The sequence below is a fragment of the Dama dama genome, chromosome 5 (genome assembly GCF_033118175.1).
Source record: "Dama dama isolate Ldn47 chromosome 5, ASM3311817v1, whole genome shotgun sequence".
NCBI lineage: Eukaryota > Metazoa > Chordata > Mammalia > Artiodactyla > Cervidae > Dama > Dama dama.
The window spans coordinates 99,139,422-99,166,905 of NC_083685.1; the positions used below are offsets into that span (position 1 = coordinate 99,139,422).

General features: G+C 49.6%; 1 protein-coding gene across 3 annotated transcripts in view; it reads right to left on the reverse strand.

Moving 5' to 3' along the window:
- Positions 1-25,736, reverse strand: part of GAS7 (growth arrest specific 7) — a 200,903-nt gene extending 175,167 nt beyond the window's left edge. The window contains exon 1 of one of the 3 annotated variants that reach the window (XM_061143479.1): positions 25,338-25,736. In XM_061143479.1, the coding sequence (XP_060999462.1) occupies positions 25,338-25,471 (134 nt within the window). In that variant the 5' untranslated portion in view covers positions 25,472-25,736. Of the gene's footprint in view, positions 1-25,071; positions 25,091-25,337 lie in introns of those variants that run through there. The other 2 variants (XM_061143477.1, XM_061143483.1) reach the window with 2 other exon arrangements.
- Between the last annotated feature and the right edge of the window lie 1,748 nt (positions 25,737-27,484).

Consider the following 27,484-nt stretch of genomic DNA (forward strand, 5'->3'; position numbering starts at 1 on the left):
AGTAAGTGCCATTTTAACATGAGACAAAGGTCTGGAAAACACCTCTGGCTGGTGACTCTCCACCTGCATGTTGGCATCTGCACCTGTCCCTTCTCCTCCCTGCTCTGCGCACTGGGAGGCTGGACTGTGTGAACTGCAGCTAAGGACTCCCTTGTCCACTGGTTAACAAGGGGGGATCAGCCAGTGGGGCAGACAGGTGGGAGGTGAGGGTTCAGGAGGAGAACGAGATCTGGGCATTTCCACCAGCTCCCTCTCCGCGGGCTGTGGTTGGCTGCAGCATCTTTCCATCAGTTCGCCCCTCCAGCTTCAGACCTCTCTCCAGCTTCCTGTCACCACTCCTTCCCCTTGCCTCCCAGGGCCTGTTTCACCATCCCCTAGTCCACCTACATCTCTGAGCTCAAAGTCCCTTCTTTAAACTCCTCACTGCCTTCACAATTAGAGGTTTCTTTGCCCTCCACACTCTGACGGATACACCTTTCAGTGGTGCAATTCAGACACAGCTGTCACTGAGGACAGGTTCCTTGGAAGAATATTCTGGTGACCACCTTCCCTTCCCCCACCCCCCAACCAATAGCTCCTTTACAAAATGACAGCTGATAAGACATACAACTAAGCGAGGATGTGGGTGACCTCACTTCCCCGACCCCCATCCAGCCCACTCTTTGTCACAAGGCCACAAATGTCCAGCTGCGTGATCAGACAGATGGGGCCCAAGGAGGAGGAGAAAATAACTGGTGGGCCAAAAAGTTCATTCAGGTTTTTCCACCAGATGTATGGAAAAACCCTAATGGACTGTTTGGCCAACCCAGTACCCACCACTTATAAACCTGCAGCAAAACCAGAATCCTTGCCCACGAAGGATGGGACGATACCCGAAGCCCTAAAATGCAAGATAAGCCAAACTTGCAGTTGATCAGGGAAATTTTTTTTTTTAATCCCTTTCTGTCAACTGCCTTGAGAACCTCCACGCCTGCGCCAGCACCCTCGCCTGACAATACAAGGACCAATCTTGACACCAGCATGGGGAACTCAAAGCCACACTTCCTCTAGCAGCTGCTGGTCAAATCTCTTTATGAATCTGCTAATGATTTTGAGTCCTTCTGCTAGGCTGACACTCATTGGAAGCAAAGTTCTGTAACTGGAAATGATTAGAAGATAAGGCTTCGAGCGACATGCTTCAAATTTTCACTCCTCCACCCGGTTTTTGGATGATTTCTTAACATATCAGCATTTCCTTGTTGGAAAGTCTCATAGCGTGTGAGTCGACTTTCAATTAATGGCAGACACCTTGGAATCATATTGTTATAGGAATATATTCTTGGTACCCTCGCCAATCAACTGGACTCCTTCCCTCATGGGCCCCCCACCCTCAAATTAAAAGTCATCCTTAGACATGTTAATAGGAGAGGGAACCCTAGTGGCCTGTAAGTATCTTAAAAGGTGAGCAGCATCATTAGTCATCAGGAAGATGCAAATTAAAACCACAGTGAGATTCTAGAGTAGAAAAAAAAAATCAGAGCCAAGGTTGCTTCTGGTGGGTATGGGTGAGGGCCAAGAGAGGAAGGGGCCTGTGGGTGACAGTCATGTTCTGGAACTTGATAGGGTCTGGGGCTGCATGGGTGTAGGCAGTTGTCAAAACTCAACAAATGATTCTTAAAATATACGCACTTGACAGTATGCAAATTTAACCTCAAAAGAATAAAATAACCCCCAACACTGTACTGTGGTTAGTGTTACTAACCACCTCAGTATGCTGAGGTGTTTAGGGTTAGGCGTACTGATGTTCTCAGCTTACTTGAAAATGCTTTCCTCAAAAAATAGCCTTTGGACGGTCACAAATCACAAATAAGACCTGGAACATCCTTGCCATCCCAAATATAATTCCCTTCCACCCATTGTGGAGTATGTGTGCATGCTCAGTTGCGTCGGGACTCTGCAACTCCATGGACTGTAGCCCGCCAGACTCCTCTGCCCATGGAATTTTCCACTCAAGAACACTGGAGTGGGTTGCCATTACCCCCTCCAGGGGATCTTCCTGACTCAGGGATCAAACCCACATCTCCTGCATGGGCAGGTGGATTCTTTACCACTGCGCCGCCTGGGAAGCCCACCCGTTGTGGATGTAAAGTTTAATTCATACGTGATTTGTGTGATTAAAACTTAATAATTAAAAGCTCCTTCCCCAAACTATTTGTGGATGAGGCTGCCAGTGAGGCCTAGCAGTGAGGGTGGGGGTTACAGGAAATGCAAATATGACTAAAGCCATGCTAAGACGTCTGTGTTTGACCCCAAAGGATGAGAAAATCAGAAGGAAATTCTAGTCATCCTATAACCTGCAAACCTCATCTCAAACACTGTTTGGGGTGTGCCTGGTGTACTTAATGGGCTTCCCAAGTGGCTCAGAGGCAAAGAATCTGCCTACCAATGCAGGAGATGCGGGTTTGATCCCTAGGTCAAAAAGATGCCCTAGAGAAGGAAATGGCAACCAGCTCCAGTATTCTTGCCTGGGAAATCTCATGGACAGAGGAGCCAGGCAGGCTACAGTCCACAGGGTCGCAAAGGGTCAAACACGACTGAGCAGGTGCACACATGCACTGTACTTAATGTTGCCTAGTTGAGAGCCCCAAGTCTCAAGGACCCCGAGCTGCAGTTTCAGAGCTCAGGGAGGCTGCTCTGGTCTTCTGGTTTCCCTCCCATCTTCCCCATGGCTGAACCTTCTCCTTTGCGGTTGGTTTCCTCCTCACCCCCTTTAGGGTGTCTCTGGGCCCCACCCCTGGCCTGCTTCTCTATCCACCGAACTCCCCAAGCGACCTCATTCAGAACAGCAGCTTGAAGACCATCTACACCAGAAAGACTTCAAAGTCACAACAGCAGCCAACTTCTCCCCTGAATTCAAGCATCCTCTTTCCAAACGCCTACTCACTATTATGACTTGACTATACATAGGAATCTGAAACCTGACATGCCCAAACTCTTGATATCCTCCCACCATCCACGTCTTCCAGTCCTCACCTTCTCATTTAGTACCAGCTCCTTCCATCCCGTCACTTAAGCAAAAACCCTTGACATCATCTTTAAGCTCTCTTCAAACCTTACACATCCAATCCGTCACCAGATCCCACTGGTTTTGCCTTCAAACTACAGCCAAAATCCAACTACACAACCCTGGTCAAAGCCGTCATCACCTCTCACTTGTGTTGCTGCGATGATGTCTTTACTCATCTCCTTCCTTTCACTCTCTCCCCACATTCCATCTGCATCCCCCACACTCATTCTTAAAGCAGCAGTGACCCTTGTAAACAGAAAAGCAGGCCTTCCCTGGTGGCTGAGTGGTAAAGAACCCGCCTGCCAATGCAGGAGACATGGGTTCAATCCTTGGTCTGGGAAGATCCCAGGTGCCTCGGAGCAACTAAGCCTGTGCACAACTAGAGCCTCTGCTCTAGGGCCTGGGAGCCACAACTAGTGAGCCTGTGCTCCGCCATTACTGAAGCTTGCATGCCCTCGAACCCATGCTCCACAAGAGAAGCCACGGCAATGAGAAGTCCAAACACCACAACTAGAGAGCGGTCCCACTCGCCACAACTGGAGAAAAGCTCATGTAGCAATGAAGACCCAGCACAGTCAAAAATAAATAAATAAAATCGGGGGAAAAAATAAATAAATCAGGTCACATCAAATCTCTGCTTAACAGTACCCCCTTTTACTTTGAACAACTCGAAGTAAAAATTAGGACCTCCTGAGGGTCTCCAAGGTCCGCCTGCCCTAGTGTCCTCCCCCTTCAATACTCTCTACCCCACACCCAGCTCCTCACCTGGCCCAGCCACACTGACCTTGCTGCTCCGAACTCAAGGTATGCTCAGGCCACAGGGCCTTTGCACTGGCTGTTCCCCTCTGCCTTCTGGCTAGAACAGTCTTCTCCCAGAAATCCAAAGTCTCACTCCCTCTTCTAGAGCCTTTTGCTCAAATGTCCTCTCCTAATAAGACCTTCCTTGCCCATCCCGTTTAAATCTTCTTAGTCACTACACAGCTTAGTTTTGTTTATGGCCTGCTGCCTTCAACTAGAATGCAGACTCTCTGCTGCCTTGTTTACTACTGAACTTCCAGCTTCAAGGATGGCACCTTGAACACTGTAGGTGTTCAGCTCTCACTCACTGAATGAACTTGTCGTGTTAAGACGCCTAAGGATTCCAATGGGCAGGAAGTGCCCTTTAATTATACCCAGTTCTTCTGTCACCTTGGGGAAGATCTCTAAGCTTAAAAATTCCACTTCCCCAACAATACTTATACACAGGTTCCTGAACAACTCAAAGGCAGTGGCACTTTCTGTGGCTGAGCATGAACCCTACCAGTTCATGTGGTTTCTAAGCTCAGCAATTTGCCCAGCCAAGCGCACGGCTCTCCTAAATGCCAGGCATGGTTTTTCCCTCTGCAGCTTCGCCTGAGCCATGAAGAACCTAGGCTTCATGGAGCTCTGAGCTCTATTCACAGAAAACCCTAAATCTCCCTTCATCCCTTAAGTCAGAATCTTTTCCTTCTCCAATTTGGAAGAAAATCAGAGGTGTTAAAACCGAACATCTTGACCCAATTTCCTCCAGGCACGCTCTCCCCATGGGCTCTCTCACTCCAAAACACTCATCCCTCCTGCAAGACCCCATCGGAGCCAGACTTCTCAGCGACTTCATCCAACCCAGCATGCCGACAGTGACCCCGGAACCCTGTTCCAAATGACAACGTCATCGAGAGCTGGCTCCACGGCTGTCACCAGGAATGACAACAGTTCCTTAAATCAGCCCCGCTGGTAGCAAATGAGGAACACACCAAGGTAGCAAGATATCAGCTTTCCTTGAGGTGTCTCTAAAGTTTGTTGAGAAAAGAGGAATCCGTACTGACTGAGTGATAGAGGAGGCCACCTGCAACTCTAACAGAACTTCTTCTGGACTTGGAAATTCTAAGATATTTAAAAAAAGAAAGATCTCCAAAATGAATGGGGTCTAACTGCACAAGGATTTGATTTCCCATCTCCCCAAATAAGGGCTGCCACATGGTTCTTATCCGATGTAAAACCTCCCTGCTGCTGCAAGCAGGGAGCCAACTGCCTCTCCAGCTGGCTGTGTATCCAGAGCAAGTTCCATAACCTCTCTGAGCCTTAAGTTTGTAGATTTGAAAAACAGAATTCACCTTGCCAGGCTGTTGAGAAAACACACGAAAACTTCTGTGTAGAAACCCCCTGCAACCATTGTAGGACTAAACAAAGTTCTTATCACATACATTCAACACCACTTATGTCTAGAATCTCTGAAGGACACCATGTGCAAGCGCAGGGGATAGAAATAAAAAAGGACCATCACTCTTGCCTTCAAGAAGCTTAAACTTCAGTTGGGAAAACAACACACGCAGGACTGCAGAAGATGTAGTATTTGCAAAGTAAAACACCATGAAAAGCACAACCTCCATCTGCAGCTTTGCTCCAAGTGTCCCTTGAGTCTGCTTATTTGGATTCTATTATCTGCCTAAGTATCCATCAAACCGGCTACTTTCTGGACTGCAAAAGGCCTCAAAACTGCCTGTAAATGGAGTCTCTAAAGCCAAGGCCAAGGGAACGGCAGGGATGTCTCAGCCCATGTTCCACCACTGGGTCCAGCCATGGCTGACTTCGCCCCATCACCCAGCCAGTTCTGCTAATTGCCAGCTTCTGCCACCCACCACCCTCCCTTTCCAAGGATGCCCATATTACATCCATCATCTTGTTCATCTCCAGCACATCACTGGACAGAAGACCACCTCCTACATCCCTAGCCAGCTAAAGAAAGAGGAAATGAGAAGAAAGGAACAGGGAATGCAAGGGCAGCCATTAGCAAAAAAAAAAAAAAAAAAGAAGAAAAAAGAGGAAGCAGAGGGAAAAACAGAAAGTGAGAAAAAGCACAGGAAAAAATGAGGAACATCAGTGACTCTCATTTGACATCTGACTTCCCAGCTTGAAAAAGGCTTAAACTCACATTCTACGACGTGTGCCTCATACAACATTCTGGCTGAGTAAGGCAGGCTGAGAATCCTATACCCATTTTGGAAATGAGCAAACTGAGGCTTGACAAAATCTCAGAGACGGAGCAAGAACAGAGCACCAGGACTCTGCCTTCTCATTTTACAAAGCTTTTGCCTCCAGAGGTAACCTATGCATTCTGGACATAAAATTAAAGAGCATTTGGAAGTAGAACCAGAGACAGTAGTAGTGAATGGTACTAGTCATGACAGCCAAAATGTGGAAACAACCCACATGACCATCAGCTGATGATATGCAAATGTCGTGAATCCTTACGATGTAATATTACTCAGCCACGAAAAGGAATGAAGTCCTGACACATGCTGAAACATGGATGAACCACAAAGACATCATGATAAGTGAAATAAACGAGACACAAGATCACACGTTGTTTGATTCCACTGATATGAAATGCCTAGAACAGGCAAATCCATAGACAGAAAAGAGATAGATGGGTGGTTGGCAGGGACTGGTGAGTGTAGGGGGATGGGAAATGACTGCTTAATGGGTACAGGGTTTCTTTAGGGGATTTTGAGAATGTTCTGAAACAGGACAGCAGTGGCTGCACAACACTGCAAATGTATTAAATGCCACTAAACTGTATACTTTAAAATGGTAAACTGTGATGTGGTATGTGAGTTTAACCACACTTTTTGAAAGGCAGTCAGGGATAAAAAGAAAAATGAGAAAACCAGATGCAGAGGAAGAAGATAAAGGAGTCAAAAATTCCCAGGCAAGTCATGAGTTTCTCCAAATCAGGGATCCTCTCCACACATCAAACCAACCAAGCTGTGCTGTATAGAAGCAGACCTCTCCTCTTACTCTGAGGAGGTAAGGGTGCCTTCATCAAGGGGCTGCAGACAAGGGGCCACCAGCAGTAGCCTGAAGAGGAAAACAGGCCAGTAATCAGGGACAATGGGAGCTTTGAGGCACAGGGTGGCTTTCCTGCAGAAAAGACCCCAGCTGACCCCACCAGGAAATGCCAAGCATTTACCTGTCTGCCCTTTATATTGGTGGCTCAGATGGTAAAGAATCTGCCTGCAAGGCAGGAGACCTAGGTTCAATCCCTGGGTTAGGAAGATCACCTGGAGAAGGGAATGGCAACCCACTGCAGTATTCTTGCCTGGGAAATCCCATGGACAGAGGAGCCTGGCGGGCTACAGTCCATAAGGCACGTGCAAGAGTAGGATACGACTGAGAGACTAACACCTTCACTTCACCTTTATACTGATGGAATCACTGATTTCCTAAATATGAGTAGGTCCCCAGGTCTGGACCAGCCACTGTCACCGGTGTCAGGCATATAAGCAAATCCCTGGCCTCACTGAGTTAACCCTTGGGAAGGTCGCAGCACTCAAACTCACTGACTGATACGACCCAGCTTAATATAATCTGTGGCTCAGCCCACCGAGAGTAAAGAAGAACTAATAAATGAACTCTTTTCTGATTTGTAATACATTTTAATCACCTTTTGTGGCTGGGTAGAGATTAGAGAGACAGAGGGCACAGCGCAGGAAGCCACCTTGCGGCATGAGCCTGAAGCAGAGAGCTGAACACAGAAAACCAGCAAGTTTAATTAAAAACTCTGGATTTAGACCCAGAGTGAGGTATTTGACTTTCAGGCCATTGGTTCAGACAAAATTCATCCAAAAGACATTCCAGCTTCTACACGAGCCCTCATGTGTTCTGGGTTTTAGGGACCCTACAGCGAACAAACCTGATGCACAGCTCTGTCCTCGTGGGGCTCATATTCTAGTGTAGGATCTGAAACATATCATGTGTTCACAAGGGGACACGTGTGAAGGAGAAAACCAGGACAACCGCCACGTTCAAAGTGTTGATCCCCCATGTTGTTGTTCAGTCGCTTAGTTGTATCTGACTCTTTGCAACCCCATGGACTGCAGCACATCAGGCTTCCCCGTCCTTCACCACTTCCTGGAGTTTGCTCAAACTCACATCCACTGAGTCAGTGATGCCATCCAACCATCTCATCCTCTGTTGTCCCCTTCTCCTCCTGCCTTCAATATTCCCCAGCATCATGGTCTTTTCCAGTGAGTCAGCTCTTCACATCAGGTGGCCAAAGTATTGGAGCTTCAGTTTCAGCATCAGTCCTTCCAATGAATATTCAGGGTTGATTTCCTTTAGGATTGACTGGTTTGACCTCCTTGCGGTCCAAAAAACTCTCAAGAGTCTTCTCCAGCACCACAGTTCAAAGGCAACAATTCTTTGGTGCTCAGCCTTGTTATATGTCAATCCCACACAGAATTACATAAATAAGTCTGCCACCCAAATACAGGTTTAGGGCCCTATAAGAGTCAGCTAAGGTGGCCAGAACTGCAGGCTGAGGGCCTCAAACAGCAGAAATCTACTGTTCTGGAGGGTTGAAGTTCAAGATCAAGGTGTCAGCAGGGCTGGTTTCTCCTGAGGCCTGTCTCCTTGGCTTGCAGACAGCTATCTCCTTCCTGGGCCTTCCTCTTTGTGTCTGTGTCCCGACCTCCTCTTCTTCTAAAGTCACTCTACTGACTTCACTTAACTCATCACCTTTTTTAAAAAAAAAAATTTATTGTTATTTGGCAAACTCTCTCTTCAAACTCTTTAGTTCATCTGTCTACCCAGCTAGTCATCCAACAGTCACCCAGCCAGACCTCACGGATGCCAAGCACTGTGTCAAGCTGGGCATCACAGAGATTCAGGACAATGCAGGCACAGGTTTCCTGCACCGGAGGAGCTCAGAGTGCAGGACGGGAGTGACTGCAACCTAGTGTGGTCAGGGCCATCACAGCAGGAAGCCCTACGGAAGCCAGGGAAGAATGACCTGCTCGCCTGGGAAGAGGTCAAAGGCCACATTTGGGCTGGGTCTGGAGGGGGATTATCATTCCCCAGACAGGCCAGAGGGGGAAGGGACCCCAGAGAGAGGCCCAGCCATGCAAAGGCAGGGGGGTGCAGAGTTGTGTGCCAGGAGAGGGCAAGTGAGGAGGTGGGGGTAGGTTTATGAAGCCCCGTGCTCATCCCCACAAGGAGCACCCTCACACAAGGATGGCAGGGAGCCAGTGGAGAGGGTTCTGTTGGACTCAGAAGGACATTGTGGACGGCAACAAAAGGCTAGGGCAGAGTGGGGATACCGGTCCTAAGCCTGGGGTTCCTGGCTCAGTGGAAATACAGGAATACTTACTAAGAAGCAGGTTAACAGAAAACTCGTCCACTCTCAGGTGGATGTCAGTCACTTTAAAACCGTCCCCCTTGGGGTACAGCTGAGAATAACTGTTGCTCTTCCATCCCCCTCCCCTATAAACCAGGAGAAAGCCAAGTGCAGGTGCCTCTGTGACCATCAACCAAGCCAGCTGGTCCTCACTGTGACTCTTTCCAACCTGCCTGCATCTCACATCAGTCCTTATTTGCAAGAGACTTGCTGCTGTAGCTGAATATGTATATATAGTCTTGATGATTTTCAGTGAAACGTAATTTACACCTTCTGCTGCTTCCTTGAGAAATCATCTCCCCAGGACTGATAAAAAAGCAGACCAGCCACCTAGAGTAACAGAGCACCATGACCACGCCCTGGCACTCAATTCAGAAGCACAGCAGAACGGCACTCGAGTTGGCATCCTCTAAACTGATCCTATAATACTTTGGCCACCTGATGTGAAGAACTGACTCATTTGAAAAAACCCTGATGCTGGGAAAGATCGAAGGCAGGAGGAGAAGGGGACAACAGAGGATGAGATGGCTGGATGGCATCACCCACTGAATGGACATGAGTTTGAGTAAACTCTGGGAGTTGGCAACGGACAGGGAGCCCTGGCGTGCTGCATTCCATGGGGTCGCAAAGAGTCAGACATGACTGAGCAGCTGAACTGAACTGAAAGTGATCCTGATGGGCAGAGAAGAGGGTTGGCATTTAGTGGACCAAGAGACTGGGCTTTTCAAACTGCGTCCCTCAGAGTGCTCAGGTTTCTTGGAGGAATCCCGGGAGTCACTTGAAGAGGAGAGTGATCAAGCCAGAGTCCTCGAAGAGCAGCACAGTGTCAGATGCCGAGGACCCAGCACCAGAGAACCCCAGGTCTGGGAGACTGGGAGACTTCAGGCCAGCTCCAGCTCCCCTGCCTCCATTCATGCACCGGCACAGCCATCTTCTTGGACCAGGGGCATAGCCGGGGCAAAGGGCAAAGGGCTCAGGCCAGAGCTGGCTCCACAATCTCCCCGGAATGGCTGACATTGCTTTGGCCAGGCTAGTCCCTCCTCACCTTCTGAACACACTCGAAATGGCTCCACAGAGGACCCTACACAGAAGAGGAAGAGGCCTGGCTACAATTTAATTCGGACTGTTTTCTCTTGGGGGAGGTAGAGGAGGTGGGTCTGAAATTCTCAACATAACCAGGCTCTCCACAGCCACGCCCACCACAGGGCTCCTTGAGGGCACGCACAGATCAGGTCTCAACCCACGGCTGTCCGTATGAACCCCCACAAACCTTAGCTCCCTATCTCTCTGATCCCAAATTCCCAATTGGTGTGCATCAGTCATCTGGCCCGAGTGGCAAGTGAACAATTAAAAGATCCACACTGATACTCCTTTTTCCCCTGAAAATCAGATTACCTCCTCTTTTCAAAAGAAAAGTCAGAAGTGGGAAGACAGGGATTTCCCTAGTGGTCCAGCGGTTAAGACTCTGTGCTTCCAACTGCAGGGAGCACAGGTTCAATTCCTGGTCAGGGAACTAAGATCTTGTATGCTGCTCAGAGTGGTCAAAAATAAATAAATAAATAAAGGTTAAAAAAAAAAAAACAACCCTCCCTGCCCTCACCTCTGCGGTAGGTGCGGGGGAGGGAGCTGTTTTGAGCCCAGAAAGCAGGCTTTCTTTGTGTTAATGGGGGAATGCAAAGAGGGGACAAAGATAAGCAGAAAGCCCTATAAGTGCTGCCAAAAATCATATTATGGAGTCAGGGTGGAGGGGTACAGGGCACAGGCAGAATTTCCCACTACTTTGCTTCCCTTCTACCCCCAAAGAACCTACAGCAGCCATGCTCAGAAGTTCGGCATCTGGCTGGCTGAAAGAAGTAATCGAGGGCCACATAGCAAACACATCAACTTGAAAACATCCGCGGGTCCTGTGACCCCCTCACTCTGAGCAGTACCCTACCCACAGGCCTCAGGAGGCAATCTTCTGCAAAAAAACCTGCCCTTATAAGTGGGTTTATCTGCTACAGGCTCTAAGATAAAATTCCCCTCTACTGCTGACCTCCAGCTAAGATTCTAATCTTGGTCACTCCCAGGCAGGTTTATCACATTCAGAGAGAATCCGGATGGGAGGATATTCAGACAACTGACATTTCAAGAAAGGAATTTCTGGCTTAAGTTTGTGGTGGAAATGCACCATGACAAAGGGTCCATCCACAGAAGGGCAGTGATCCTCCTGTAAACACATCTTCAATGATGACCTGAAATCTGACGGAGAGAGACTTATTTGGAAGAACCAAGATGGAAACTGAGTTAAGGTGACAAGAGCCAGAGACACAAGGTCTCCACCAGAAATGGTGACCAAGTGGTTTGAACTGATGCTCAGGGAAGCAGGTTTCTTTTACTAAGAAAATAATGGCCAGAACCCTGAGTGATAGATGGCCACAAGCACATCCGGCTCCCTGACACCAGGCTCTCTGCAGAGCACTGACATTAAAGCAGACAATTCTAACTTTCACAAGGATCCTCTGATACCGGTCTTGCTGTTGTTCATTCGCTAGCCGTGTCTGACTTCTTTGTGATCTGTACTGTAGCCTGCCAGGCTCCTCTGTCCATGGGATTTCCCAAGCAAGAATACTGGAGTAGGTTGCCATTTCCTTCTCCAGGGGGTCTTCCCAACCCAGGGACTGAACCTACCTCTCCTGCACTGGCAGACGGATTCTTTACCACTGAGCCACCAGGGAAGCCTGACATGGGTCTTAAAGACATAGAAACTAAGGTCCAAGGACAGGAAAGCGACTGGCCCAAAGTTTCGCACAGCCAGTACCCAAACCCAGGTCAGATCAGCCCTGAACACCCACACACCAGACTGTCTACAAACTGAGGACACTCCCATTCTAAGATTCCAGAACTGCTGCAGGAAAATAGGGTTGTCTTGGAAAGTGAAACAGGCCCCAGAGTACGGGGGTTGTTAGTTTTTATGGGCTGGATAATTTCGTATGCTAATAAGTGGGAAGAATATTCTAACTATCTTGGAGAAGGGGCAGGGATTTCCAGGCACTGGGGCACTGCCCACCTTGGCTTTTTATGGTCAGCCTCAGAACTGTCATGGCGTCTGACGGCATGTTATTAAGAGGCTAAGATATTACAATGAGCATATAATAAGGCTTGAGGTCTCTGACCCGGAAGTCAAGTGATTCACCATCTTGTACCCGAAGTGTAATCCTCCGCCATCTTGGGTCTAGTAGGTTCTGACTCTTTTACCTCACATCCTCAACGGCTATATCACTCTTTTAAAGACTGTGCCTGCCCTCTTCCCTCCTGTTTCAGGAGGGCCTGGTATGGCTTGCTGTGCATTACATATAAGGTGACAACCCTATTTCCCAGCTTTGCCTATATGGAGAAGTGGCTAAAAACGTGACTAGGCAGGGAGGCAGAAGCCAGGTAGTGAGGGGACACATAAGCAAAAATAAGTCATATTATATCATGAAGACAAAAAAACCCAAGGAAAGTCTTAAGCAGGAGCGTTCCTTGGCCAAAATGGCTAGAAAAATCACCACGGCATTTCTACAGAGACTGGACATCACCAAGGGACCAAAGGCAGAGGCACTGCGGTTAGGGGCCAGGGCAGTAATCCAAGCAAGATGAGGCAGGCCAAGTGCAGAGCCACGTAGACCTGAGGGCCGCATCCAGGGGCTGCGGGAGACGCCAGCTTTGCGGCACTAACTCCATCTCCAGTTCTGAGCCTGAGAACACCAGTTGTTCTAAGCCCCACAGCAACACCTTCAGAAGAGAATTTCCCATCCAGGCCCTTGAAACAAATCTTTCTGTGGGCCCAGGACCAGCAAAGATGAAAAGGAATGCCTAAATCCTTTAGCAAACTCCTACACGTCACCTCTCCTGACATTTTTCTCATTATAAGAGCCTCTTCGGGGAACGTCTGGGCAGCCAGAGGCCCATCAGACCCAGGTAAGAAGCAATTAAGACTAATTAACCCAGCCTGAGCAGCAACAACCATCATGCAGCAGTTTCCAATAAACCAGAACTGGCCAGCGCCTGCAGCCTCACTTGCTTTAAATAGTAGGATCTGGGTCCTGAAAAATCCGAAGTGCTCTCCAGCAGTGCTTCTAAGACTGTGGGTCCCAGACGAGCAGCATCTCCTTGTTAGACCTTTTTAAACATGCAGACTCTCAGGTCCCACCCTAGACCCTCAGAATCCAAATCTGCATTCAGTAAGAGGCTCTGGTGACTTGTGCCTGTCGGTCAGAAGGCCCTGACCACAGGGCTGCAACCAGGGAGCCCTGTACTTGATCTCAGAGGAGCCCAGGGAAAGGGGAGTTTCCTCTCACCCGAGCAGCATCCCCATCAATGGAAGTCCGGTGAAGCGGTAGCTCTCAGTATTGGTCTTGGCATGATCCCCAGAACATGTGGGGTGTAGACTCCACTAACAGTGTGTACAAGATGCCTGGCTACCCTCACAGGAGCCCTAGGAAAACTTACACAGAAAACTTAGGCAGGGTGAAACTTAACGTAGATTCTGCAGCTGGCCCTGGCACAGGCAGGATTTGAACCCAGAGCTGCCAGACCTTTACCCTGCACTCTTCAGCCAGCTGGAGAAGGTTCTGTCCCTGCCCCTGAGCAGAGTGTCCACACTGGTGGTAGCCACAGGACTCACATTCCAGCCCACAAACCAAACCACACAATGCCTGGGAACGGGATCAAGTGCCTTGAGGTGTGGGGGCATGTTTTTTCTAACACATAGGTATCTGGCAAGACCACCCTGGGCTCTCTGCTGTCAGGTTCATTCATACTGTAGTTAAGACCCTGGACCTGCCATTCAGCCCCCAGCCACCTCTCTTCCTTATCTAGCCCAGGTGAAACATTCCCAAACCCCACCTCCAACCCGTGATAGTGATCAAGAGACCACTCTGGGCAAACAGGAACACCAGCTACCACCATCCTACCTTTTTACCATCTCCAAACCTCTCAGATTAAACAGACTCAAATTGAGGTCTAATTCCAAAACCTGTGTTCTTTTCATGACCCTGTGTAGTCTTACATAACCCATGAAGAAAAAAGAAAGTAAACTAAATCCAATCTAATTCCAGAATTTAATCATGGCTTGCAAACTTAAAAACCCCTTAGGGTACTCAAATGCTTTCCTACTCAAATTGAAGCTCAGAGGCCAGCAGCACCAGCAGCACCTGGAAGCTTGTTAGACAATGCAGATTCTCAGGCCCCACCCCAGGCTTACTGAAGCCAGATCTGCATGTGAACAAAAGCCCCCTGTGATTTTCATGCACATTAATATAAGTGCTGGCTTAATGTTCTACATGGTATGTTGCACAGGTGGATTCCATGTGCCCACAGCAAGTAGGAGGCCCCAGGCATCCAAAACCTTCTTATAAATATGAAAATATTAGTCTGAGTACCATATTAGCTGGTAGAAATGCTGGGGAAGACTGAAGGCAAAAGAAGAAGGGGGCAGCAGAGGATGAGATGGTTGGATAGCATCACCGACTCAATGAACATGAACTTGGGCAAACTCCGGGAGATAGTGAGGGACAGAGAAGCTTGGCATGCTGCAGTCCATGAGGTACAAAGAATCAGACACAATTTAAGGACTGAACAACACCATCATCAGATTAGCAGATTTTCTGTGAAGTATGTCCTTGATTATCCAGAACTCAACAGTTTCATTTTTCACTTCAAACACAACAAAAGCTGGTAGCTATTTATCAGTAAAACACTTGCTAAATGAGAAGAGTGGCCTCCAACTTCCTATTCCTATTTCTACTTTATATTATGAATCAAAAACAAATGACACTCTTCCATGAGCCATCGCTAAAATAAGGAGCCTCTGTCATGTTTAAATTAGGACAAGGATTCATTTCTGTAGAATTTTAAAAATATCATCTCTGAGGAGTTTTTACAACTTAGTTTTTTTGTTGATGAATCTGGGAGTTCTCTGTGCATCTGACAAGCAAATAAGAAGGGTGGAGAAATGAAGGCATTTGAGAAAGAACAATGGATGCAAAACTTCTGGAAAGGCTTTCGTTCCAGTAGAACAAGTATGAAACTGAAGTTTTTTAGAGAAATCACCTGCCAAAGTCACCTAGAGGGGCTGGCACACCCCTGAGGGCTCCCAGAGAAGACCTTGGCTCCAGGCCTCGACTGTATCCACCGAGCCTTGGGGAGAGCATGGCATACACAGTAGGTGCTCAAATATAAATATTTGTTTTTGTTGAACCAAACATTGACAGATGTATTTACCGCAAAGGACAAAAAAAATCACAGGAAGTCTGGGATCAGGCCAAGTATCACTGGTGTGCCCAGGAGCATGGCAGATGCCAGGAGAGCTTGGTGGAGGGGGAGCTGATTTGAAAGAACAGTAAGAACTCATCCTGGTCTCAGGAGCTATGGGCACCTGCTGGGGCTGAACTCCAAGGGAGCTTGTCAGACATGCAGAGTCCCCAGCCTAACCCCAGACCTACTGAGTCAGAATCTGCATCCAACAACATCCAGAAACTTTGCTCTAGAGGTATCAAAATCAACCTGAGAAGCACCACTCTAGGTATGGCCATAAAATACGGAGACTGAACTGGAACAGAAACAGGTATCCCCCTGAGTGAGGACACACCCAGTGGTCACCAGAGCCATCCATATACATTCAGCTCACTCCTCTCCTTCTGCGCACATGGCAGGACTATACCACCCCACCCACGTGACGTTAGGTGTGGCTGGGCTTTCGTCAATGGCATCTGAGCACCAATGCCATGTGTCACTTCTGGGAAGAAGCTTTAAGAACCAGGTGCTGCTGGTCACCCAGCAAGATTCCAGACCGTGGTTGCTCCCTCATCCTGGGTCCTTCCTGGAGGGTCTCACTGCCACCAACTGACTTGCTATAGACTGGCAGTGTGAGAAGAGGCGAACCTATATTGTTTTAAGCACTGAGATTTGGGGACTGTTTGTTAATGGCAGCACTTCCTAACCCATCCTGACTGACACAGCACCTAAGCCCCCAATGCTGCCATCTTCAGAACATCTGTTTCTCCCTGTTGAGAACAGTTCAAACACATCGTGACTTGAGGACCTCTTTTTAAACCCTGAAGAGCATTACTTAACTCAGTCACCTTCTACACTCTTCAGACTTCACTCCATCATCTTATTTTCTCCTTTCCCCAGATTTCCCCATGTATTTATGCTTCTATCTTACTGTACCGTATGCTTTTTGGTAAGCTGCTTTACATCCTTTTTTCAACAAGGTGACAGACAGACAGTCACACCTACAGACACACCAGACTTGGCTCCAAATAAAATCTGGCTGTTGCCAAAAAAATCAAATGCACCCCCTGAAAGACAAAGATTTGCTGTTCCTAAGGATATCTAAAAGAAACTTGGGCCAGGCAAGTACTCCTTCAGCTGGGTCTTTGCACAAAAGGATATGTCAGAGAATAGTCTCTGCTTTTAAAAAGCAATTCATTCTTGGAAACACCAGCTCATTTTGCCTTGTCATCAGGTGAAATCTGAACCACGCTAACTCCATTAAAAACACTTACATCACTGACAAAAATGTTTTATTTTTCAAATTCAGCTGAACCCCTTTTGCATGGGTGGCCTGTGTGAAGCACAGGTGAACCTTGTTTTAACCAGTTCCTCCAGGTGGGCAGGTCGGGTGTGGCCAATTGAGCTATAACAGAAACAGGCTGCAACGGGTATTCTGAGGCTTATGGCTTGATTCTTCCTGAGTCCAAATTTCTATATGTGGAATTTCTGGGACAGAGGGCACATACATTGTTACGGTTTTAAGGTATATTGCCAAATTACACTCTGGGAAGCATATGACAATCTTCCTACACTCTTGTGAAGACTCATTATGTTTTTATGTAGATGCTTTTCGTTAAAGCTACCTTTTCCAAAAAAAATTACAATTCTTTGATTACTTGAGACTGAATATGCTGATGACTGTGCACATCTTTTATTATGAAGTGTCTATCCAAGTTCCCTGCCCATTTGCACACTGATGTGTTCCTGTTTCTGCTTTTTGAAAAAAAATTATAAAAGTACTTCCTGCATTAAGGACATTAACTTTCCCCCAATTTTTATTTGCCTTTTAGCTCATTTTTGAAGGAAGAGGTCTCTGGTGACAGAGCAGACGGTTCACGGATGAGGAAAATGCCATAGAGTACATCACAATTGGCCTGCAGAGGTAAGGCCCCTCACCCTCCCCAGTCAATCCACTGGCAAATTCTGACTCAACCTGCAAGACATATTCCAAATCCATCCCCTTCTCTCTCAGAACCTCCACTCCCACCAACCTGCTTCCAGCTTTTGAACTCATCTGCTTGCTCCTGTTCCTGCCCTTTAAAATCCATCCGCCACACTACAGCCCAGGTGAGCTTTCCAAAACAAATCAGAGCATGCTAACCTGTCAATCAAATGAAAGCTACCAACCATTGAAAAAGAAAGGATAATTAGGGAATGTGATAGAGGTGCTAAATGTTGCTATCATGTTACAGTATCTACATGTATCAGATGAACAGGCTGTATACCCTAATTTTACACAAGATGATAGGTCCAATATATTCAATGAAAAGAAACCATCTGTAGCTTGAAATCGGCCACGGCAGGAGTGTTTACATCACAGAAGTTGGCAGATGCTACAAATCAGAACTTCCCACCCTCCATCTCCCAAAGTTGATCAATAAACATTTACCAGCACATCACTGGAGGCAGAAGCTTCAGAGAGTGTCACAGAATGATACTCCAATTTGGTCCACCCAAAGACTGATGAGAAGGAGGGGAGGGGGGCTCCAGATAGACGGACCCTTCAGACAGGAGACTGTCTCTGGCAAAAAGGGTATGGATGGACAAACAGGGAACCACACAGGAAAGCACAGGTCAGCAGAGGCCCAAAGGACATGGAGGAACAGCTGGGCCCTTGGAATGACGCTGTTTGCAGCTAAGTTCCCCAGAACATAAACGCAAACCTAGGGAAAGGCAAGAAACCTCAAATACTTGACAGTATCTTTCTTTCACTGTGCAGAATAGGAACTTAAAATATAAATTCATAGAGAAAAATCAAGTTACATATACTGTAGGGGAAAGGAAAGTAACTATCCAACTTACCTGCCTCCCTTTCTGCCACATATCAAGCTTGTTCTTGCTCTCTAACCATTCTGGAATATTCTGGTTCTCTCATATCTATCAAACATACTCCCCTCTCTAAGGTTATCTGAATTTGTAGAACAAACACTCACACTCCAGATCCTCATGTGGCTGGCTCACACTCAGCTCTCTGCTCAGATATCCCCTCCTTGCAGAAGCTTTCTCTGACAGTTTCTGGAACCCCTCTTCCTATATCCTGCACCCCTAACTTATCACAGTACCCTGCTTTATTGGCCACACGCTACTTTAAAATTATATATATATATATATATATATATATATATATATATAGCTAGTTTACCATCTCCCCAACTAAAAGGTAAGTTTCTTTTCTATGCCTTTCATTGCTTCACCTACAGTAGCATTCACAGCCTATTGTTAGGCACTCAATTAGGGATTGTTGAATGAATGATCAACTTCTGAACAGGGATTGGCAAACCACACACAGTCCATGAGCTAAGGAAGGGCCTATCCATCTTTTTTTCCCCGTGTAGGTCTTAGTTACAGCACAGGGAATCTTCACTGCAGCGCACAGACTCTCTAGCTGTGGCTCGAGGGATCAGTAGCTGTGGCATGAGGGCTTAGTTGCTCCTTGGCATGTGGGATCTTAGTTCCTCAACCAGGGGAACCACCTAGGTGGTTTCGGGGAACCACTAGACCACCAGGGAAGTCCCTGGCCTATCCATCTTTAAATAGTTGAAAACGAAGCAAAAGAAGAAAAATACTGCATGGCACAAATTGAAATCCCAGCGTCCATAAATAAAGTTTTATCGGCACACAGCCACACCTGCTGGTTCAGGGCTCCTCTCTTGAGCTGCTTCGTGCTGCACAGACAGGGCTGAGTGGCGGTGACAGGGACCATATGGGTGCTCTCACAGCTTCTCGCTGTCTCCGGCGCACTGCACATCACAGCGCTGCAGCTATAACTTGAGGGTGCCGCTTGGCCCACAAAGCCGAAAATGTTTCCTGGCCCTTTTCAGAAAAAGTCTGCCAACACAAGTGAAGAAGGAGAAGGCTCTGAGGAACGTTTCTAAGGGAGATCAGACCAGGCTTGCACTCAACCGAACAGGAGAGAAAAGGTAAGAGGGGGTAGAGTCAGGTGACACTGGAGAGATGACGGTGACATGCACATGGGTTCAGAGGGTGGGGGGATAAGGCACTTAAAGGAGGAGAGAGATTAAAAGTGTAGTACGGACACATGACATGTGAGTCCATGGGGACTGAGTCTGGCTACCAACTCAAGAAATGAGGGGAATGCAGTGAACCGGGAAGTTAACCTAACAAAATCGATCTTTATCAGATGGGAGACAGAAGAAACACTAAATGCGAAGGCAGGTGGTGGGTGAGTCCTCTGAGGAATCCATGCAAACCTGGTACCACAAACGTGTAGTAGCTGAACCACCACAGTGTCACCCATGCTTTGATGCTCCAAGGGACAAGCCAAACCGATCAGCTGGCTACCATTTCTACTTCTCTCCATGGGAATAAGCACCACCCAGGCACTTCCCTGGTGGTCCAGTGGTTAAGACTCCCTTCAATGCAGGGGCCATGGGTTCGATCCCTGGTTGAGGTACTCAGATCCCATATACAGTTCAACCACAAACAGGTGGGGGCAGGGAACACTATCCAGCAGCCTTGCCATTGCAGGCAGAGCAGAATCTACTTATTCTGCAATTAAGTGCTGGGGACCCGCGCTGACATTCTGTTAGAGAGCTTGTCATGTGGCTGCTGGGAGTAATAAGAGGGCAAGCTGGGAGAACCCCAACCTCTGGATAAAAATCCTAACACCTAACTTACATCCAAGCCTTCCTGGTTTACCAAACCTTTTCTTTCACCAGCCAGGTAGGGCCCAGCATCCGTGCTCGTAGACAAGGTCAACCTGGCTGTGAGATAAAAGCTGGGCTTTTTCAGGCTGGGAAGAGTACAAGCAGGTCAGTATCTCATTCATGTTTCTAACTGGTAATGGACTGCGGGGATTCACGTGTTGGTTAACAGATGTCAGGGATTCCTGCCGACTTGTTGCTAAGGGAACTTTTGTGAAGATGCCCTGAATCCAGAGACTCCACAAACCCTGCCCACTGCTTTGAAGTCCTGAGGGGGTGGCCACTTGACCAGACCCGCACAGAGCAGTGAAGGGGGGGACGCTGCTCAGGAGCAGAGGCAGACGGATGGTGGGCTGTAGGTAGAGTTTCACACAGCGGGAGCCACAAATGCTGGCCACAGCCCCCAAATCAAAGGGCAGGATGACTTTGTGAAGATGGCAGAAAGCACCTTAATCTTTTCAGTCACAATTACATGCTCCGCAAACCACCAGCCCTAATTATTTCTTTTGTGGACAGAGCTTATGACTGCCTTGAAAAATACAGGCACGAGGAACAAGGTCACACCCATTTTAGGTAATCTCCATGTTACAAAAAGAAAGGCCCTGTATTAAATCCAATCTGCGTAACATATGGAGCATCTACTAGATGTCAGGCAGTTCGGATGCATGATGTCCATTAACAACCAGCACCAAATAGCCCCAACTTGAAAAAGTTGGTTTGTCTGTGGCTCAGGGGACAGACCCAGGCTCCAGGCACTGAAAAATCTGGTTTCAAATTCTGCTGCATCATTAATCACCATTACAAAGAAATCCCTGGCATCTTTAAAAACAAAACAAAACAAAAAAAAAAAAAACAAAACATAAAAGGATGAAGATGGAGAATTTCCTAGCAGAATGACCAAATCTGTTCATTTTACCTCCCTGAAGCTCTCTCATCCATATGGCCTGGTACACCTTCCCCTCTAATGGATCATCTCCCTAGCCTTGTGAGGTAGCCAGTCTGCAAAAGGGCCCTCAATGAACCTTGCTTCAGTGTCACACTTGGACCCACACCTGTATGAGCCTCCCTCCCACACTGAATCAGGGACTGGCCCTGAGACTCACTTTGCCCATGGAACCTGGCAGAAACGATGCACCAGGTCTGAACCTGAGTCTTAAGAAGGCCTGGAAGTTTGCACTTTTGCTTTCTTGGAAGTCATATATTAAAAGTCCAGCTGCTCTGCTGCAGAGAACGGCCATGCAGAAAGGCACCAGAGGATGAGACACCACATGAGAAGCCACATGAAAGGCACCAGATGCGTGAGTGAATATGCCCTTCTGGAGGTTCCAGCCCAGTGGAGCCTCCAGGATCCCAACTCTGGCCACCATCTGACTGCAAATGCATGTGAGATGCCAAGAGAGACCAGCAGAAGAACCACCCAGCTGAGCCCGTCAATCCACAGAACCATGTGCCATAGTAACAAATAGCTGTTTTGTGACACTAAGTTTTGAGGGGGCTTATTTCACAGCAATGGATAAAATATCCCTCAAGATCCACAGCACAGCCCGCTTCCCCAGCCCAGCATCTCTCTCCCCCAGCGACATTCTGTAAACTTCTGCAATACAATCACCTGAACCCAAAATGGGAGAACAGGACTTGGAGAGAAGGAGGTGCAAGGGTGACCCTCTGCAGCCAACTAGTTTGGCCGGCAAAGTCTCATATTCCGTTACTATCTATGAAGTCCAGGCCTTGCAGCCAGATTGTGGATGCTGAAAACAGCACCTCGCTCAAGTAAAGCTCTATTGTGTGTGCATTCCAATCTTATTACCATCCCCCCAACCCCTAGAATTAATCCCCCAAACCTCTAGAGGTTTCTGCAGATGCCTTACAGTACCTTCCAGATCCTTAATCTCTGCACTGGAGGTAAGAGCATCACCTCAGCTCCTCCTCAACCATGTCTCTCTAAGCTCCTCAACCTCTTTGTGGTGGATCAGACCCTCAAGAAAGATGTTTCTGCTTGCTTTTATCTAAGGGCCTTGATAATTCCTAGGCAGCTGTGGGTCTTATCTTTTAGGCCTCCTCCCTTTTCTGGGAAAATTGGCTCCCTCTGCCTGTCACCCTCTGGAAGGCTGCCCCATCCACTGAAGAGCAGGATCCCTGTGACCAGTCCCTGCCTACCAGGGCCCCCCATCTCTGCTTGGCGGAGGTTTTCCTGGAAGCCACCCTTTGGAAGCCAAGTATGTGCAGCCCGTCCCCTCATTTCCTTGGGGTCTTGACCAAAAGGATTTCCCCAGGAACCAGGACCTCTGTCAAACTGGCCTCTGCTCAGGGGCTCGCTGGCCACCAGGGTGGGTCTTTTGACCTCCCTGTCAGCTCTCAACTCCTCTCAACAGGGTATGCTTCCCCTTTTTTTTCACATGAACAAGGCGGAAATCCTTGAGGCGTGTCTATCTTGCACAGACGGCTCTCGATCTTTGACACATTTTTGCCAAGATGGGGTTTCCTGACATCACTCTATCAGAAACAAATGATGCACTGGGGTGGGGGCTATGCTGTGCATCCCCCCATCTGACTGCTGCCTAAGGAGCCTAGTGTAGCCCCTTCTGTCTGTACTTATATTCCCAACAGCTCCCCTGGCCTTCTGAACTCCATGCCCCTCTGCAAGCTCAGTGCCAGGCATCCCTCTAGCAAAGGTTTACCACCTCTAGTACCTACAGGCTCCTTCTCTGGCCACCTGGTTTCAGCACCAACACCTGGCTGGCAGTCCTCCAGACCCATGATTCCCTATGCTGGCCAGTCCACCACCTGCGACCCCCTTGCGAGTTCTGCATTCCCTACCCCAGCCTATCTTTAGGGACTCACCGCAACCAACGGGAACCTACCTGCATATCCTCCATCCCTAACCTCAGCCTCGAGGTCCAGCCTGCTCATGTATGAGGTTCCCAGATACAAAGACCCTCCCTGTCAAAGCTGCATCTGCTTTTCCCTGAAAAGAGTCCTAGGACTCAGGCCCACTCCTACCTCCACCTGTGGCAAACACAGGTGGCTCGGAGTGAAATCAAACATCAGGGTTTGCAGGAGAGATGCTCAAGTGGGTAGGAGCAGCTGCCCTCATTGTAGCCCCAGCATCTCTGCCTCCCCTTAGGGAGGCTGTCTCTAGCAGGCTGACCTCAGGAGCTACACAGTCCCTTTCCCACAAGGATCTAGACCCTTCACTTGTCTTCTGGTACAGTGTGACCTAGGATATTGAGTTTAAAAGAGACAGAGGCCCAAAGGGTAATATTCAGCCAGCTGAGCTGCTAACCAACTACTCCTTGGCTGACTGCCTTCACCTATTTCATTCAGTTTGCCTGCCTACAAAAATGGGGATAGCTCCTTCCCCGTCCCAGGCCTGACAGGGGAATTGGTGACAAGGCATGGACCATGCCTGGCGCCTAGCAGGTGCTTAACAAACGGGAGCCCCTCTCGGGGTTACTGCTCCCTCAGATGGGTACTGGTCTGAAAGCCCTTTAGGAGATAGGAGAGTCTCAATGTATATACACAAACTGTGACCAACACACCCACAACTGTCCCATCCTATCGTTCTGTTTGTCCCCTGGGTCTGATTCACCCTCCCTTTCCTCCCAGGAAGGAAAAGCAGAGCCACTTCACTCTTGCTAACACAGTGGACAAACCCTCCAACCTCACTCCCCACCCAGCGCACAGCTGGCTCAGTCCAGCCAGGATGCTCCTCACCGGACATCCAAGAGCCAGATTTCCACATCAGTGTTTCCTGGAAAAGTGTGGCCACCAGAGGACTCTACCACAGAAGGCTCTCCCAGGGCTTCTGGAATAGAAACAAGGAGGCTCCCGATCTTCATAAGGAGACATTCACTTGCTTTCTTTCACACCTGAATCTCAGGAAGGGAGTTAGGAAAGCTGAGAAACACCTGCGCCTCCCCTATGCTGCCGGGCTCTCAAATTACACAACCAAGAAGGTTTCCAAATAGCCTCTGTGGACAGCCCATGAAAGCTCCTTCCAGCCTCAACTTTGCTCAAAGGCTACTAAATCCACATAGGAGGGATTTTGTTCTCTGGATCTGAAAGAAACATCACTGTATCTCTATGAGGCCAGGCTTGATTTCTGATAATGTTTCCAGAGGGTTTTTCTCAGGCAAACTCACCCGTAACTATTCCACACCTATCTGGCTTTTTGTCTTTTTTGAGTTGCACAGAGGATTTTCAGTCAAAATTTGCTACTTTGTGAACTAGGTCGGGGGAGGGGGAGTTAAATTATTAATCAATACAATCTCTATGATTTGGACAGTATTTTGCCAGAATATTTCCGATGACTCACAGTTAGTCTTTGCAGCAATCCTGGGGTCAGGCCGAAGGGGACGTCCTGTAAAACCACCTCCCACCCCCCAGCAAAGGACTTTAGAAACTTCGGATCCCACTCAGGCTGTGACCATGAGCTCAGCGATTAGAGGACAGCGAGGCCTCCCAACTGTCACCCAGACAATAAACAGCCAGTCGACTTGGCTCAGCAGGTCCTGTGAAACCTGGGGCCAGGCCAGAACGCCAGGACAAGCCACTTTCCAGGTTCTGAACCTTGACCTGGGGGAGCTGGGCCAGGGGAGGGGGCGCTGGCTGGGGGCTGTGGCACCCCGGGATCAAGCCTGCTGACGGGGCTCGGGCTGATAGCCAGCAGGGCTCAACTGACCAGTTAGTGGACGGCCCGGAGGCGGCTGGGGAGCTGACCCGCCGCAGCACGACTGTCCACGGCTCGGGGTGCCGGGGCCACTTTTCACACCCCGATCGTCCTCACGTCTTCCCTAGACCGCCGGACTCCGCAGCCCTCCGGCGGCCCCGGCCACCGCCGGAACGCGCCCGCCCGCTCCCGAGCTTACACTGGCAACAAGTTCTCGCTTCCTCAGGGCGGCCACGATGTGCTCGGGAGGCCCGGCACGGGGAGCGCTCGGGGGGCGAACCCCGCACTGCCCACGCCCCGAGGGCGCCTGCCGCCTCCCCCGCCCTCAGGAGAGCGCGGCTCTAGGTCCAGCACACAGAGGCGGGCCCCAGGACTCCCCTCCAGCAGGGGCGGCTCCAGCCTCCCCGGGGCAGGCAACAGGTACGCGAGCGCGCCGGCCTCCCAGCCCCCGCCCTCACCGCTTACCTCCAGCAACTGCACGTAGCTCGCCGGGAACCAGCCGCGGAGTCCGTCCTCCTTCTCGCCTTCCCACCAGCCGCCGTCCGGGACCTGCAGCAGCGTGATGAGCTCGCCCGCGGCGAAGCGCAGCCCCTGGCCATGCCGCTCCCCGGAAAAGGGGTACAGGGTCCGGCAGCGGGCGCCGGACATGGCCTTGGCGCCGGGGCTCACACAGCAGCCTGCATCCCTGCCGAGCCCCGCGGGCTGGGCAGAGGCTCCGCGGGGTCCGAGGCGCCCGGCGCTCCGGGCTCCCGCGCTCTGGGCGCGCGCCGTCTCGGGGGTGAGCGGGGGTCCCCGGGCAGGCGAGGGACGTGCACCCCGCGCAGGGAAACGGGAGACTAGCTGGCTTCGGAGAGCGAGCGGCGACGCCCCCGGCCGGGCGGCTCGAGGCTCCCAGCTCGGGGCGGGGGGGCGGGGCTCAGGGGGAGGAGACCCAGGCGCCGCGGGCTCCGGAGACAACTTCCCGGGGACGCGGAACGCGGGCGGCTGCCGCGAGGGTCGGCCGCAGCCGAGGCCGCCCTGGCGCGCGGAAATGCGCAGCTCCCAGGGGAGGTGGGACCCGGAGCATCCCCCTCGGCCGGGCTCCGCGGCGAGGGAGGGGCCACGGACGTGGAGAGGGGCTGGCGGCCGGGCGGGGGCCCTCTCGGCGCGCGGGGGCGGAGCCGGGCGGGGGCTGGGCCAGGGCGGCCACGCCCGCTGAGGGCCGGGCGCTCCCTCGGAAAGCAGTCGGGTTACTGGGGAGGGGTCTCCCGGCTCACACCCCCAACCCGGAAAGCCGCGGGGTTAGAAACGCCCCTCTCTGCACGGCCTGTTGGCCGGTGGTGGGCGTGCGCCTCCTCCGAGGTGCCGGTGAGGGAATGTGTTTGTGGTCGTCACTGTCAGGGTTGAACCTGGGGTTGAACTTGACTCACCGGAAACTGGACAAGGGGTGAGAGGCAGATTTGAAGCCCGACGCCTGAGCGAGGTAGCAGCGGGTAGGACGGAGTGAGGCGGCGACGGAGTCAAAACCCGAGTTTAAGTAGAATTGGAATCAGGTCATTACCGGTAAGCCCCTATCGCTTTACATGCCTAAGCGAGGCTGGCCCACGGTACCACCTCTCCTGAAACCGAGATGCGCCAAGCCGAGAAGTCTACACTCGTTTACTCAGTCAACAGACATTAGCGGGAGACTACTACGATCCAAGCAATGTGCCAGGGACATACAAAATTCGTTTGGACAGGCTCTGCTCTGCTGGGACCAATGGACCTGGGTGCTGAAGGAAGCTGACCTTTGTTTGAACTGAGAGGTATAGAAGTAAAAGAAAGCTTCATTAGCCTACTCTATAGGAAAATTAAATTCCATTTCCTAAACTGTGAATAGCTGAACCCCTTCATCTCTATGTATACTTCTAATTACCCACCCTTGCATCCTACTCAGTAACCTCTTATATTGAGTGCCGATAGTCTCAGCCTGTGCATTTCAGGCCCTCTACACAATACCTCCCCCAGCCTCATCACTCACTATGCTTGCCTGTGTGCTTAGTCGCTCAGTCGTGTCCGACTTTTTGTGACCCCATCTCACCTGCCAAGCTCCTCTGTCCATGGGGATTCTCCAAGCAAGAATACTGGAGTAGGTTGCCATGCCCTCCTCCAGGGGATCTTCCCAACCCAGGGATCGAACCCAGGTCTCCCACATTGCAGGCAGATCGTCTGAGCCACCAGAGAAACTCATGCTTGCCTAGATACCCTTTACAAAACCTGTCCAGCTGGGCTATAAGAACCTTGAGATCTCATACATTTTTCTAGTGAGAATCGGTGGTTCTCTTTAGAGTCACCTGAGCAACTTTTAAATGCTCAGGTCCAGGCCCACCCTAGCTTTGAAAATCGCTGTAGAGCCAAATTCTGCATTAAAGCTATCTCCCTGGAAGAGCAGCCTCAGCCTGGCCTCTGGCCAGGGGCAGGTTGACAAATGCAGATGGTTTACAATATTCCATCAATTGCAAATTTACCAACCCTTGTATGTCTACAATCGTGGGGAAACAAACTCTTGACTATGGCTACCACTAAGAGTCCCTTGAAGCAGAGCTGCAAAATTTGGTGCAGAAAACAGTCACTAAAAGAAATTGACCTAAGCG